A 17,298-nucleotide genomic window follows, 5' to 3' on the forward strand; every position below is an offset into this window, starting at 1 on the left:
AGATATTAAATCACAGGTCTATTCAAGTCATCTTAAGTTAAGATATTAAATCACAGGTCTATTCAAGTCATCTTAAGTTAAGATATTAAATCACAGGTCTATTCAAGTCATCTTAAGTTAAGATATTAAATCACAGGTCTATTCAAGTCATCTTAAGTTAAGATATTAAATCACAGGTCTATTCAAGTCATCTTAAGTTAAGATATTAAATCACAGGTCTATTCAAGTCATCTTAAGTTAAGATATTAAATCACAGGTCTATTCAAGTCATCTTAAGTTAAGATATTAAATCACAAATCTATTCAAGTCATCTTAAGTTAAGATATTAAATCACTGGTCTATTCAAGTCATCTTAAGTTAAGATATTAAATCACAGGTCTATTCAAGTCATCTTAAGTTAAGATATTAAATCACAGGTCTATTCAAGTCATCTTAAGTTAAGATATTAAATCACAGGTCTATTCAAGTCATCTTAAGTTAAGATATTAAATCACAGGTCTATTCAAGTCATCTTAAGTTAAGATATTAAATCACAGGTCTATTCAAGTCATCTTAAGTTAAGATATTAAATCACAGGTCTATTCAAGTCATCTTAAGTTAAGATATTAAATCACAGGTCTATTCAAGTCATCTTAAGTTAAGATATTAAATCACAGGTCTATTCAAGTCATCTTAAGTTAAGATATTAAATCACAGGTCTATTCAAGTCATCTTAAGTTAAGATATTAAATCACAGGTCTATTCAAGTCATCTTAAGTTAAGATATTAAATCACAGGTCTATTCAAGTCATCTTAAGTTAAGATATTAAATCACAGGTCTATTCAAGTCATCTTAAGTTAAGATATTAAATCACAGGTCTATTCAAGTCATCTTAAGTTAAGATATTAAATCACAGGTCTATTCAAGTCATGTTAAGTTAATATATTAAATCACAGGTCTATTCAAGTCATCTTAAGTTAATATATTAAATCACAGGTCTATTCAAGTCATCTTAAGTTAAGATATTAAATCACAGGTCTATTCAAGTCATCTTAAGTTAAGATATTAAATCACAGGTCTATTCAAGTCATCTTAAGTTAATATATTAAATCACAGATCTATTCAAGTCATCTTAAGTTAAGATATTAAATCACAGATCTATTCAAGTCATCTTAAGTTAAGATATTAAATCACAGGTCTATTCAAGTCATCTTAAGTTAATATATTAAATCACAGGTCTATTCAAGTCATCTTAAGTTAAGATATTAAATCACAGGTCTATTCAAGTCATCTTAAGTTAAGATATTAAATCACAGGTCTATTCAAGTCATCTTAAGTTAAGATATTAAATCACAGGTCTATTCAAGTCATCTTAAGTTAAGATATTAAATCACAGGTCTATTCAAGTCATCTTAAGTTAAGATATTAAATCACAGGTCTATTCAAGTCATCTTAAGTTAAGATATTAAATCACAGGTCTATTCAAGTCATCTTAAGTTAAGATATTAAATCACAGGTCTATTCAAGTCATCTTAAGTTAAGATATTAAATCACAGGTCTATTCAAGTCATCTTAAGTTAAGATATTAAATCACAGGTCTATTCAAGTCATCTTAAGTTAAGATATTAAATCACAGGTCTATTCAAGTCATCTTAAGTTAATATATTAAATCACAGGTCTATTCAAGTCATCTTAAGTTAAGATATTAAATCACAGGTCTATTCAAGTCATCTTAAGTTAATATATTAAATCACAGGTCTATTCAAGTCATCTTAAGTTAAGATATTAAATCACAGGTCTATTCAAGCCATCTTAAGTTAAGATATTAAATCACAGGTCTATTCAAGTCATCTTAAGTTAAGATATTAAATCACAGATCTATTCAAGTCATCTTAAGTTAAGATATTAAATCACAGGTCTATTCAAGTCATCTTAAGTTAAGATATTAAATCACAGGTCTATTCAAGTCATCTTAAGTTAAGATATTAAATCACAGGTCTATTCAAGTCATCTTAAGTTAATATATTAAATCACAGGTCTATTCAAGTCATCTTAAGTTAATATATTAAATCACAGGTCTATTCAAGTCATCTTAAGTTAATATATTAAATCACAGGTCTATTCAAGTCATCTTAAGTTAAGATATTAAATCACAGGTCTATTCAAGTCATCTTAAGTTAAGATATTAAATCACAGGTCTATTCAAGTCATCTTAAGTTAAGATATTAAATCACATGTCTATTCAAGTCATCTTAAGTTAAGATATTAAATCACAGGTCTATTCAAGTCATCTTAAGTTAATATATTAAATCACAGGTCTATTCAAGTCATCTTAAGTTAAGATATTAAATCACAGGTCTATTCAAGTCATCTTAAGTTAAGATATTAAATCACAGGTCTATTCAAGTCATCTTAAGTTAAGATATTAAATCACAGGTCTATTCAAGTCATCTTAAGTTAAGATATTAAATCACAGGTCTATTCAAGTCATCTTAAGTTAAGATATTAAATCACAGGTCTATTCAAGTCATCTTAAGTTAATATATTAAATCACAGGTCTATTCAAGTCATCTTAAGTTAAGATATTAAATCACAGGTCTATTCAAGTCATCTTAAGTTAATATATTAAATCACAGGTCTATTCAAGTCATCTTAAGTTAAGATATTAAATCACAGGTCTATTCAAGTCATCTTAAGTTAAGATATTAAATCACAGATCTATTCAAGTCATCTTAAGTTAATATATTAAATCACAGGTCTATTCAAGTCATCTTAAGTTAAGATATTAAATCACAGGTCTATTCAAGTCATCTTAAGTTAAGATATTAAATCACAGGTCTATTCAAGTCATCTTAAGTTAAGATATTAAATCACAGGTCTATTCAAGTCATCTGAAGTTAAGATATTAAATCACAGGTCTATTCAAGTCATCTTAAGTTAAGATATTAAATCACAGGTCTATTCAAGTCATCTTAAGTTAAGATATTAAATCACAGGTCTATTCAAGTCATCTTAAGTTAATATATTAAATCACAGATCTATTCAAGTCATCTTAAGTTAATATATTAAATCACAGGTCTATTCAAGTCATCTTAAGTTAAGATATTAAATCACAGGTCTATTCAAGTCATCTTAAGTTAAGATATTAAATCACAGGTCTATTCAAGTCATCTTAAGTTAATATATTAAATCACAGGTCTATTCAAGTCATCTTAAGTTAATATATTAAATCACAGGTCTATTCAAGTCATCTTAAGTTAATATATTAAATCACAGGTCTATTCAAGTCATCTGAAGTTAATATATTAAATCACAGGTCTATTCAAGTCATCTTAAGTTAATATATTAAATCACAGGTCTATTCAAGTCATCTTAAGTTAATATATTAAATCACAGGTCTATTCAAGTCATCTTAAGTTAAGATATTAAATCACAGGTCTATTCAAGCCATCTTAAGTTAAGATATTAAATCACAGGTCTATTCAAGTCATCTTAAGTTAAGATATTAAATCACAGATCTATTCAAGTCATCTTAAGTTAAGATATTAAATCACAGGTCTATTCAAGTCATCTTAAGTTAAGATATTAAATCACAGGTCTATTCAAGTCATCTTAAGTTAAGATATTAAATCACAGGTCTATTCAAGTCATCTTAAGTTAATATATTAAATCACAGGTCTATTCAAGTCATCTTAAGTTAATATATTAAATCACAGGTCTATTCAAGTCATCTTAAGTTAATATATTAAATCACAGGTCTATTCAAGTCATCTTAAGTTAAGATATTAAATCACAGGTCTATTCAAGTCATCTTAAGTTAAGATATTAAATCACAGGTCTATTCAAGTCATCTTAAGTTAAGATATTAAATCACATGTCTATTCAAGTCATCTTAAGTTAAGATATTAAATCACAGGTCTATTCAAGTCATCTTAAGTTAATATATTAAATCACAGGTCTATTCAAGTCATCTTAAGTTAAGATATTAAATCACAGGTCTATTCAAGTCATCTTAAGTTAAGATATTAAATCACAGGTCTATTCAAGTCATCTTAAGTTAAGATATTAAATCACAGGTCTATTCAAGTCATCTTAAGTTAAGATATTAAATCACAGGTCTATTCAAGTCATCTTAAGTTAAGATATTAAATCACAGGTCTATTCAAGTCATCTTAAGTTAATATATTAAATCACAGGTCTATTCAAGTCATCTTAAGTTAAGATATTAAATCACAGGTCTATTCAAGTCATCTTAAGTTAATATATTAAATCACAGGTCTATTCAAGTCATCTTAAGTTAAGATATTAAATCACAGGTCTATTCAAGTCATCTTAAGTTAAGATATTAAATCACAGATCTATTCAAGTCATCTTAAGTTAATATATTAAATCACAGGTCTATTCAAGTCATCTTAAGTTAAGATATTAAATCACAGGTCTATTCAAGTCATCTTAAGTTAAGATATTAAATCACAGGTCTATTCAAGTCATCTTAAGTTAAGATATTAAATCACAGGTCTATTCAAGTCATCTGAAGTTAAGATATTAAATCACAGGTCTATTCAAGTCATCTTAAGTTAAGATATTAAATCACAGGTCTATTCAAGTCATCTTAAGTTAAGATATTAAATCACAGGTCTATTCAAGTCATCTTAAGTTAATATATTAAATCACAGATCTATTCAAGTCATCTTAAGTTAATATATTAAATCACAGGTCTATTCAAGTCATCTTAAGTTAAGATATTAAATCACAGGTCTATTCAAGTCATCTTAAGTTAAGATATTAAATCACAGGTCTATTCAAGTCATCTTAAGTTAATATATTAAATCACAGGTCTATTCAAGTCATCTTAAGTTAAGATATTAAATCACAGGTCTATTCAAGTCATCTTAAGTTAAGATATTAAATCACAGGTCTATTCAAGTCATCTTAAGTTAATATATTAAATCACAGGTCTATTCAAGTCATCTTAAGTTAATATATTAAATCACAGGTCTATTCAAGTCATCTTAAGTTAATATATTAAATCACAGGTCTATTCAAGTCATCTTAAGTTAATATATTAAATCACAGGTCTATTCAAGTCATCTTAAGTTAATATATTAAATCACAGGTCTATTCAAGTCATCTTAAGTTAATATATTAAATCACAGGTCTATTCAAGTCATCTGAAGTTAATATATTAAATCACAGGTCTATTCAAGTCATCTTAAGTTAATATATTAAATCACAGGTCTATTCAAGTCATCTTAAGTTAATATATTAAATCACAGGTCTATTCAAGTCATCTTAAGTTAATATATTAAATCACAGGTCTATTCAAGTCATCTTAAGTTAAGATATTAAATCACAGGTCTATTCAAGTCATCTTAAGTTAAGATATTAAATCACAGGTCTATTCAAGTCATCTTAAGTTAAGATATTAAATCACATGTCTATTCAAGTCATCTTAAGTTAAGATATTAAATCACAGGTCTATTCAAGTCATCTTAAGTTAATATATTAAATCACAGGTCTATTCAAGTCATCTTAAGTTAAGATATTAAATCACAGGTCTATTCAAGTCATCTTAAGTTAAGATATTAAATCACAGGTCTATTAAAGGATATTCCAAGTTAGAGATTTTCAGTTTGTTTTCATTGAACCTTTTTCTTATACAGGTCAGACCCGCTGAGATCAGAAAATCTCTTTTGAGAGAAGAGAGACCTGTTCAATCTGTTTTTAGGGTTCACTCATCAAGACAGCTTTTTTTTCGTTGCGTATAAAGCTGCTCTATTCTGGTAACAGGTTTCCCAGAAATCCCAGGTTGGGTTGGAAGATTCCCGGAATGAGGACAAAATAAGTGAAACCTCCACTAAAAAAAAATCAGCAGAATTTTGCAAATCCTAGTTAACCATCCCCATCTCTAGTCCAGACTTACTTCCTCTTACGGACTCTGTCGGGGTATCCCTGTGACCGTGTGTTGCTCTCTCTGCTGGAGGCCTCTTTGAGCTCAGGGGTCCTGAAGCGCTCCAGGAAGGAGTCCGGTCTCTCCACCTCGCGGTGCATCCTGGGAGAGGCCCAGGTCCGCAGCATGAACAGGAAGTTAGAGAGTCTAGACAATCAGGTAAAACCACAACATAACACTCTGTGTCTACACTGCCTCTGGCTACGTCCCAAATGGCTCCCTATGAAACATGAATGACTGAATGATATGGGTGAGATTCATAGACATTAAACTAGTAGATAGTGATAGCGCTGACGTCATCCACGAATTCCTCTAGAAAACTCCCGATGGCTCATGTGAAGCCAGAAGTATTTCAATATGAAAGGCGCTATAATGCTCAATGGGGCTGAATTGCATAAGAAAATCACAAAGGATCATGGTGAATGTGGCTGTCACTAGCAAAGGATCATGGTGAATGTGGCTGTCACTAGCAAAGGATCATGGTAAATGTGGCTGTAACTAGCAAAGGATCATGGTAAATGTGGCTGTAACTAGCAAAGGATCATGGTAAATGTGGCTGTAACTAGCAAAGGATCATGGTCGGTGTAGTCGTTTTCATCCTGGCTGAGTGAGTCTAACAGGCCTGTGATTGGTCAGTGTCAGCAGATGGTCCTGTGTGACGACAAATGTAGTAGTCAGAATGGATCACTATTTCATTAAATATCTCCATTGGTCAAGAATTCACCATGGGGATCGAACTTGATCATAATAAACCAAATTTAGAGGCCAAAACGGGGGTCTAAATTTTTGGGTTTGGCCGTTTTGGCGATCGTAATTAACATATGCTTTCTAGGGCAGACCAGGGCTTTTGGCACCGCTAGGTTGCTATGCAATAGCATACCAGGGCTTTTGGCACCGCTAGGTTGCTATGCAATAGCAGACCAGGGCTTTTGGCACCGCTAGGTTGCTATGCAATAGCAGACCAGGGCTTTTGGCACCGCTAAGTTGCTATGCAATAGCATACCAGGGCTTTTGGCACCGCTAGGTTGCTATGCAATAGCATACCAGGGCTTTTGGCACCGCTAAGTTGCTATGCAATAGCAGACCAGGGCTTTTGGCACCGCTAGGTTGCTAGGCAGTAGCAGACCAGCAGGGCTCATGACCACACTAGAGAGATGGTGCGACACTGCGAGGTGGGTATACCTGGCCAGGGCTCCTGACCCTGTGAAGGAATCTCTGTGAGGCTCTGGGTGTCTGCTGGTTAACACAGAGACAGCACCCTGAATCTCTGACGAGGTGTCCTCACACTCTGAGTTGGACCTTAAAGAAATAGGAGATGGAGAGTGGGTCGTTAGGGAGAGAACATGACAGCAGTGACATACAGTATGTGTCCTGTTGCCCAGAGGACCCAACAGTAGTACACTATATAGGGAATGGGGTGCCATTTGGGATTGCTACTGTAGGGAAGAGTGGGGTAAGTTGAACCAAAAAGGGTAAGTTGAGCCACCCTTGTTTCTAAGACACCATACACAAAATGTATCATTTGACCAAATGTGTAGGACGAGGTCATCATTTTCAAGAAGAAACCACATGGAAAACTGATTTTCACCAAGTCAAATGTATTTATTGTGTTAGAGATTTCATTATGCTTTTCTCTAAACCAAAGTAGAAACTTTTAAAATTCGTTCTATACATCATTTGGGGTCTCTATCAGCTTTAATATGGGGTCTTAAACCTAGCATGAAATAGCATTACTGTAGCTGTGCGGGCTGATATAGTCTAAATGTTTTCTTCCCAGCCGTAATTCAAGGCGTTATCACTGGGATATGAGGTAAGGCCTATGATGAAAGGGGTTTAGAAACAGTGTTTGGGAAATAGAGACAGACGTGGTTTTAAAAGGTCGTGGTAATATTTCATTCAGTACAGACATGTGATTTACCCCACACCCGGGTAAATTGTGCCAACAGACCACTTTCTTTTGTTGGACAAGCTGTTTTCAAAACTGTAATGTTTACATGAATTCTGATGATTATTTCTAAGGATACACATTATCCTGAAATATATGTAGATATCTTTGTTAGAAATAATCCTGTATTTCCCTTTATGGAGTGATGCTGGATGCAAAAAAATGTCTCAATTTTACCCCACTCTCCCCTACACGTACAGTACACTGTCGACATGTCTCAATCCACAAGGTAGACAGCAGGCAACTGTTTTTGGATCGAGACACAGCCTAAATGTTCATGCACCACATACTGAATTCATGGAGCTCAACCTAAACCTTTTGATTGGGTACTTCCAAAATGGCACCCTATTCCCAGAATCCTTTGGGCCTTGATCAATAGTAGAGAACTATATAGGGACCAGTGTGCCATTTAGGAGGCAGAAGCTCATTGGCTCTCAAGCGTTCTGTAGCGACCTCTGACCTTGGGGTTCCGTTCTCAATGGAGTCCAGATTGTCATTTGGCGTGCAGAGAGATGGCCGTTGCCGGGTCGTTGCCGGGTAGGACTGGTCTGTGCAGATCTTTGCCATGCTGACTCCTAAGGTTCTGCTGGCCAGGGGCCTCCAGCCATCCAACAAGACACTGTAGAGGTCAAGGGGTCATAGACCACAATCAATCAATTACATTATTTATATAATATCAGCAGTAAAACCACAAAGAGCAAGCAGAAGCACAGCGGCTAGGAAAAACTCCCTAGAAGGCAGGAACCTAGGAAGAAACCTAGAGAGGAACCAGACTCTGAAGAGTAGCCAGTCCTTTTCTAGCTGTGCCGGGTGGAGATTATAAAAGGTCAGCCAATCAATGATCAGTTCACAGGTGAAACCTGCTCGGACATCACAAAACACGTACCCTGCATGTATATGAAAGAAACTGGGCGTGTGGACAGCTAGAAAATAGGCCTTCGTCTTATATCTGTGTTTGGTTCCATTCATTCTCATCAAGCTTTCAATGTTCCTTTCTTTACATTTCTTCACATTACAGTAGTCATTTAGCAGACGCTCAAGAGCAATTTACAGTTGAATCTGTTTTTTTTTTCTTCATAATATCCCCATGAAACATTTAGAGAAGTAAGACTACAGTATGTCTGACTATAACTGCTAGTCGTAATGAAAGAAAGGCCTGTAATGGTTGTGAAGGTGTGTAATCACCACCTGGTACATCTTAATTCCATTAAGATTCTCCATCATGAGATTGAATCAGATGCTAGGCTGTAGATGTGATAAACAGCAGTGAGATTGGAGATGACAGATTAGAGGAGGCTCAGTATCTGTCCCATGTGGTACACTCTTACCTTCATAGTTATAGCGCATTACTTATGACCAGAGCCCAGCATAGGACTCTACCCACAGGACTCTACCCACAGGGAAACCCATAGGACTCTACCCACAGGACTCTACCCATAGGGAAACCCAAAGGACTCTACCAACAGAACTCTACCCATAGAGAAACCCATAGGACTCTACCCACAGGGCTCTACCCATAGGGAAACGCATAGGACTCTACCACAGGACTCTACCCACAGGGAAACCCATAGGACTCTACCCACAGGACTCTACCCACAGGACTCTACCCATAGGACTCTACCCACAGGACTCTACCCATAGGGAAACCCATAGGACTCTACCCATAGGACTCTACCCATAGGACTCTACCCACAGGACTCTACCCATAGGGAAACCCATAGGACTCTACCAACAGAACTCTACCCATATAGAAACCCATACGACTCTACCAACAGAACTCTACCAATAGGGAAACACATAGGACTCTACCCATAAGGAAACCCACAGGACTCTACCCATAGGGAAACCCATAGGACTCTACCCATAGGACTCTACCCATAGGACTCTACCCACAGGACTCTACCCATAGGGAAACCCATAGGACTCTACCAACAGAACTCTACCCATAGAGAAACCCATACGACTCTACCAACAGAACTCTACCAATAGGGAAACACATAGGACTCTACCCATAAGGAAACCCATAGGACTCTACCCATAGGGAAACCCATAGGACTCTACCCACAGGACTCTACCCACAGGACTCTACCCATAGGGAAACCCACAGGACTCTACCCATAGGGTTCTACCCACAGGGTTTCTACCCATAGGGCTCTACCCACAGGGTTTCTACCCATAGGACTCTACCCACAGGGTTTCTACCCATAGGGCTCTACCCACAGGGTTTCTACCCACAGGACTCTACCCACAGGGTTTCTACCCACAGGACTCTACCCACAGGGTTTCTACCCATAGGACTCTACCCATAGGGCTCTACACACAGGGTTTCTACCCACAGGACTCTACCCACAGGGTTTCTACCCATAGGGCTCTACCCACAGGGTTTCTACCCACAGGGTTTCTACCCATAGGACTCTACCCACAGGGTTTCTACCCATAGGACTCTACCCACAGGGTTTCTACCCACAGGACTCTACCCATAGGGCTCTACCCACAGGGTTTCTACCCACAGGACTCTACCCACAGGGTTTCTACCCATAGGACTCTACCCATAGGGCTCTACCCACAGGACTCTACCCACATGGTTTCTACCCACAGGACTCTACCCACAGGGTTTCTACCCATAGGACTCTACCCACAGGGTTTCTACCCACAGGACTCTACCCACAGGGTTTCTACCCACGGGACTCTCGTCAAAAGTAGTGCAGTTGAAAAGGAACAGGGTGTCATTTGGGAAGCACACCTGTTGTCATGACGAGGGTTATTCTGGCTGACTGAAAAACAATTTTCAAAGTGACAATCAAGGCAGGCCATCTGAGAGGGGAGCAGGACTTCAGGAGGCTCCTAAAAATACATCCTGATTAAGTCTTAAACACTAAACAGGATCAGTGCCCTGGCCCTCTGAAAGATCACCTGCCACAGATTTAAAAGAACCATGCCCTATAGGCTATAGGTAGGCCCTGTAGCTAGGCCCTGTAGCTGGGCCCTGTAGCTGGGCCCTGTAGCTAGGCCCTGTAGCTAGGTCCTGTAGCTGGGCCCTGTAGCTAGGCCCTGTAGCTAGGCCCTGTAGCTAGTCTCTGTAGCCAGACCCTGTAGCTAAGCCCTGTAGCTAGGCCCTGTAGCTAGGCCCTGTGGCTAAGCCCTGTGGCTAGACCCTGTGGCTAAGCCCTGTAGCTAGACCCTGTAGCTAGGCCCTGTGGCTAGGCCCTGTGGCTAGACCCTGTGGCTAGGCCCTGTAGCTAGGCCCTGTAGCTAGGCCCTGTAGCTAGGCCCTGTGTTTCATCAGGTCTACAGGTCCATAAAAATGGACACGTATAGACTATGTGGTCACGTATAGACTATGTGAAGGACCTCATTTTAAGGACATGTAGTATGGGTGAATAAGACATTTTACAGAATCACCCTGAAAGACCTCTAGTATGAGTGAATATGTATTTAAAGATTTTTTTTTGTTAAAGGTGATTTTCGAGGAACAGTTCATTAGCCATTGGCTTCTGGGAAGAGATTAGCGTACTTAGCCTGTCCTTTCAAAGGACACTTTTTTAATGTATCCAAAATGCACTGGCTGATACGGAGCTTTTCTGAGCTTGCCCAGCCTGATCTAAATACAGACATTCTGACGGGTACTACCGGTGCTGTTCAATGTTGAGAATACACCACACTGATGGTTTCATGATACCGTCATTGAACTGCATAACAACTGCATCATTCTGCTCTTATTAAAAAAGCTTTAAGGTAGCTGAATGGAGAACCTTGGATCAAAGGTAGCTGAATGGAGAACCTTGGATCAAAGGTAGCTGAATGGAGAACCTTGGATCAAAGGTAGCTGAATGGAGAACATTGGATCAAAGGTAGCTGAATGGAGAACCTTGGATCAAAGGTAGCTGAATGGAGAACCATGGATCAAAGGTAGCTGAATGGAGAACCTTGGATCAAAGGTAGCTGAATGGAGAACCTTGGATCAAAGGTAGCTGAATGGAGAACCTTGGATCAAAGGTAATGGAATGGAGAACCATGGATCAAAGGTAGCTGAATGGAGAACCACGGATCAAATGTAGCTGTATGGAGAACCTTGGATCAAAGGTAGCTGAATGGAGAACCTTGGATCAAAGGTAACGGAATGGAGAACCATGGATCAAAGGTAGCTGAATGGAGAACCATGGATCAAAGGTAGCTGAATGGAGAACCTTGGATCAAAGGTAACGGAATGGAGAACCATGGATCAAAGGTAGCTGAATGGAGAACCATGGATCAAAGGTAGCTGAATGGAGAACCATGGATCAAAGGTAGCTGAATGGAGAACCTTGGATCAAAGGTAGCTGAATGGAGAACCTTGGATCAAAGGTAACGGAATGGAGAACCATGGATCAAAGGTAGCTGAATGGAGAACCATGGATCAAAGGTAGCTGAATGGAGAACCATGGATCAAAGGTAGCTGAATGGAGAACCTTGGATCAAAGGTAGCTGAATGGAGAACCATGGATCAAAGGTAGCTGAATGGAGAACCATGGATCAAAGGTAGCTGAATGGAGAACCATGGATCAAAGGTAGCTGAATGGAGAACCATGGATCAAAGGTAGCTGAATGGAGAACCATGGATCAAAGGTAACTGAATGGAGAACCTTGGATCAAAGGTAGCTGAATGGAAAACCTTGGATCAAATGTAGCTGAATGGAGAACCTTGGATCAAATGTAGCTGAATGGAGAACCTTGATTTAAAATAAAGTGACAGGCCTTATAAAGTAAAACAACATTCAAATAAAAGGGAACAATCAGAACACTGATTTACATTAATCAGGGCCTAGCTACAGGGCCTAGCTACAGGGCCTAGCTACAGGGCCTAGCTACAGGGCCTAGCTACAGGGCCTAGCTACAGGGCCTAGCTACAGGGCCTAGCCACAGGGCCGAGCCACAGGGCCTAGCCACAGGGCCTAGCTACAGGGCCTAGCCACAGAGCAGAGCCACAGGGCCTAGCCACAGGGCCTAGACACAGGGCCGAGCCACAGGGCCTAGCCACAGGGCCTAGCCACAGGGCCGAGCCACAGGGCCGAGCCACAGGGCCTAGCCACAGGGCCATTAATCAGTCAAATTATGAATATCCAAGTCCCTGAATAGAAAGTGATCAACTGTTCATTAATACGGGAAAAAGGTTTAATATTGACATTATAATGAATGTTTTTTATTTTATGACCTGTGGTGTGGACAGAGAGTCAGAGACCACTGGCCTGTGGTGTAGACAGAGAGTCAGAAACCACTGGCCTGTGGTGTAGACAGAGAGTCAGAGACTACTGACCTGTGGTGTAGACAGAGTCAGAGACTACTGACCTGTGGTGTGGAAAGAGAGTCAGAGACTACAGACCTCTGGTGTAGACAGAGTCAGAGACTACTGACCTGTGGTGTAGACATAGAGTCAGAGACTACTGACCTCTGGTGTGGAAAGAGAGTCAGAGACTACTGACCTGTGGTGTAGACAGAGTCAGAGACTACTGACCTGTGGTGTAGACATAGAGTCAGAGACTACTGACCTCTGGTGTGGAAAGAGAGTCAGAGACTACTGACCTGTGGTGTAGACAGAGTCAGAGACTACTGACCTGTGGTGTAGACATAGAGTCAGAGACTACTGACCTCTGGTGTGGAAAGAGAGTCAGAGACTACTGACCTGTGGTGTAGACAGAGTCAGAGACTACTGACCTGTGGTGTAGACAGAGAGTCAGAAACCATTTAACTTTGGTGTAGACAGAGAGTCAGAGACCACTGACCTGTGGTGTAGACAGAGAGTCAGAGACCATTTACCTGTGGTGTAGACAGAGAGTCAGAGACCACTGACCTGTGGTGTAGACAGAGAGTCAGAGACCACTGACCTGTGGTGTAGACAGAGAGTCAGAGACTACTGACCTGTGGTGTAGACAGAGAGTCAGAGACCACAGACCTGTGGTGTAGACAGAGAGTCAGAGACCACAGACCTGTGGTGTAGACAGAGAGTCAGACACCACTGACCTGTGGTGTAGACAGAGAGTCAGAGACCACAGACCTGTGGTGTAGACAGAGAGTCAGAGACCACAGACCTGTGGTGTAGACAGAGAGTCAGAGACCACAGACCTGTGGTGTAGACAGAGAGTCAGACACCACTGACCTGTGGTGTAGACAGAGAGTCAGAGACCACAGACCTGTGGTGTAGACAGAGAGTCAGAGACCACTGACCTGTGGTGTAGACAGAGAGTCAGAGACTACTGACCTGTGGTGTAGACAGAGAGTCAGAGACCACAGACCTGTGGTGTAGACAGAGAGTCAGAGACCACTGACCTGTGGTGTAGACAGAGAGTCAGAGACCACATACCTGTGGTGTAGACAGAGAGTCAGAGACCACTGACCTGTGGTGTAGACAGAGAGTCAGAGACCACAGACCTGTGGTGTAGACAGAGAGTCAGAGACCACTGACCTGTGGTGTAGACAGAGAGTCAGAGACCACTGACCTGTGGTGTAGACAGAGAGTCAGAGACCACAGACCTGTGGTGTAGACAGAGAGTCAGAGACCACTGACCTGTGGTGTGGACAGAGAGTCAGAGACCACAGACCTGTGGTGTAGACAGAGAGTCAGAGACCACAGACCTGTGGTGTAGACAGAGAGTCAGAGACCACAGACCTGTGGTGTAGACAGAGAGTCAGAGACCACTGACCTGTGGTGTAGACAGAGAGTCAGAGACCACTGACCTGTGGTGTAGACAGAGAGTCAGAGACTACTGACCTGTGGTGTGGACAGAGAGTCAGAGACCACTGACCTGTGGTGTGGACAGAGAGTCAGAGACTACTGACCTGTGGTGTAGACAGAGAGTCAGAGACCACTGACCTGTGGTGTAGACAGAGAGTCAGAGACCACTGACCTGTGGTGTAGACAGAGAGTCAGAGACCACTGACCTGTGGTGTAGACAGAGAGTCAGAGACTACTGACCTGTGGTGTAGACAGAGAGTCAGAGACCACTGACCTGTGGTGTAGACAGAGAGTCAGAGACCACTGACCTGTGGTGTAGACAGAGAGTCAGAGACCACTGACCTGTGGTGTAGACAGAGAGTCAGAGACCACAGACCTGTGGTGTAGACAGAGAGTCAGAGACCACTGACCTGTGGTGTAGACAGAGAGTCAGAGACCACTGACCTGTGGTGTAGACAGAGAGTCAGAGACCACTGACCTGTGGTGTAGACAGAGAGTCAGAGCACTGACCTGTGGTGTAGACAGAGAGTCAGAGACCACTGACCTGTGGTGTAGACAGAGAGTCAGAGCACTGACCTGTGGTGTAGACAGAGAGTCAGAGACCACAGACCTGTGGTGTAGACAGAGAGTCAGAGACCACAGACCTGTGGTGTAGACAGAGAGTCAGAGACCACAGACCTGTGGTGTAGACAGAGAGTCAGAGACCACTGACCTGTGGTGTAGACAGAGAGTCAGAGACCACAGACCTGTGGTGTAGACAGAGAGTCAGAGACCACAGACCTGTGGTGTGGACAGAGAGTCAGAGACCACTGACCTGTGGTGTAGACAGAGAGTCAGAGCACTGACCTGTGGTGTAGACAGAGAGTCAGAGCACTGACCTGTGGTGTAGACAGAGAGTCAGAGCACTGACCTGTGGTGTAGACAGAGAGTCAGAGACCACAGACCTGTGGTGTAGACAGAGAGTCAGAGACCACTGACCTGTGGTGTAGACAGAGAGTCAGACACCACTGACCTGTGGTGTAGACAGAGAGTCAGAGACCACTGACCTGTGGTGTAGACAGAGAGTCAGAGACCACTGACCTGTGGTGTAGACAGAGAGTCAGAGACCACTGACCTGTGGTGTAGACAGAGAGTCAGAGACCACAGACCTGTGGTGTAGACAGAGAGTCAGAGACTACAGACCTGTGGTGTAGACAGAGAGTCAGAGACCACAGACCTGTGGTGTAGACAGAGAGTCAGAGACCACTGACCTGTGGTGTAGACAGAGAGTCAGAGACCACTGACCTGTGGTGTAGACAGAGAGTCAGAGACCACTGACCTGTGGTGTGGATAGTAAAACATGTAAAAGAAGAGACCATTGTGTTTATTTCCCTGTGAATGTACATTTCACCTGAAAGAATGTCCTCTTTTCAAGTAAATTGCCAGAAAGTTCATTCAAATCAAAGTGCTGTAAAATTGAAAATATTCCCAATTATTGATAGCAATCAATGGGAGCCTATGCTAATAATAGCATGGTTATGAATAGGCTATAGGTTGGTTTTGACCTCACGTGGCTAATATTTGATTCCATGTTTATTTATTGACTATAATCTGTACAGTGACTAAGAAAGCTTCCGTTTTGATTGTCTTTCTCATTTCAAAACGGGTTTTATTAAAAGTCATGTAACTTGTGAATGTAAACGTCACTGAAATAACTTCCTGTTTTAAAGTAAAAGTCAAAAAGTCCCGAAAATCAATGCTATGACAAAAATATCTAGTCCTACATGGTTATGTCTGTATATGGGATATAGTATAGGTAGGTCGTAATTCATTTACTGAGATCAACATTTCTGTTGACCTCAAGTGACACTGTCTTTGCATGTTTATCAGGGTCATGGGTATTTTCCATTTACATTCAGAACGTAGACCCATTTCCAAATTCACATTTTCCTCATTGAAAAACATTGGAGAGAATTTGAATGTCAGTTAACTTCCAGAATTGACTGGAATTGAAATATAATTGACCACACTCCTGATGTTTATTCATTTCGTGATGGAGTGATCTGATCTGTGGTGTGAAGACCACTGCTGTTAACACGTGTACCTACAGATTAGTGGTAGATAATACCATGGCTTTAAGCTCTGCTCAAGCAGATCCTAGTTAGGTCAACTCCGAATATACATGCGCATATAGCAGTACCATCGATCTTAAACATTTCAGCATCTTCACATAGCCTGTAACATAATTACAGTCCATGAAGTATCTCTATGGTAGGCAATTAACGTTGTTTGTTTAACTTAAACTGAGAAAACATGTAACCTATGATGTGGTGCTCTCTTTAGACAATAACCTGGTAGTCGTTTGTCAAACACTAATAGGTATATAGTTACAGACGTTCACACAGCATCTAGACTATCCTGTGTCTTCGGCTAAAGCAACAGTAGCTCACCTGAATGTAGCCTGGTCCTCTCCTCACGCTGTGTTGCACATCATTCCTCACAAATTGACATTGGATAATTCCATTTTTCAGAAATAATTTTAATCCTACGTCGTTTGGTCGTTAGTTGTTGTCCTGTGAGGGAAAAAAATCATGATCCCAATTGTAATCCAAATAGTAGAGAATTTAGTGAGTGACTTTCAGAACAGCCTTTCAGTGGTACATTCACCATCACGGACAGCGCGCTAATAGGAGATCACTGAGCTGTCTGGTAGGGCGGAGCCTCTCGGTGCTCCA

The 17,298-nt window shown here is 40.2% G+C and overlaps 1 protein-coding gene across 1 annotated transcript in view; it reads right to left on the minus strand.

Annotated features, from left to right (window-relative positions):
* LOC100135976 (cGMP-gated channel) overlaps positions 1–17,248 on the minus strand; it is a 38,734-nt gene extending 21,486 nt beyond the window's left edge. Inside the window, 4 exon segments of the mRNA NM_001124315.1 lie at positions 5,904–6,032; positions 7,113–7,229; positions 8,336–8,494; positions 17,014–17,248. Of these exon segments, the coding sequence (NP_001117787.1) occupies positions 5,904–6,032; positions 7,113–7,229; positions 8,336–8,442 (353 nt within the window). The 5' untranslated portion in view covers positions 8,443–8,494; positions 17,014–17,248.
* Between the last annotated feature and the right edge of the window lie 50 nt (positions 17,249–17,298).

Source organism: Oncorhynchus mykiss, chromosome 1 (genome assembly GCF_013265735.2).
Source record: "Oncorhynchus mykiss isolate Arlee chromosome 1, USDA_OmykA_1.1, whole genome shotgun sequence".
In the NCBI taxonomy this organism is placed as follows: Eukaryota; Metazoa; Chordata; class Actinopteri; order Salmoniformes; family Salmonidae; genus Oncorhynchus; species Oncorhynchus mykiss.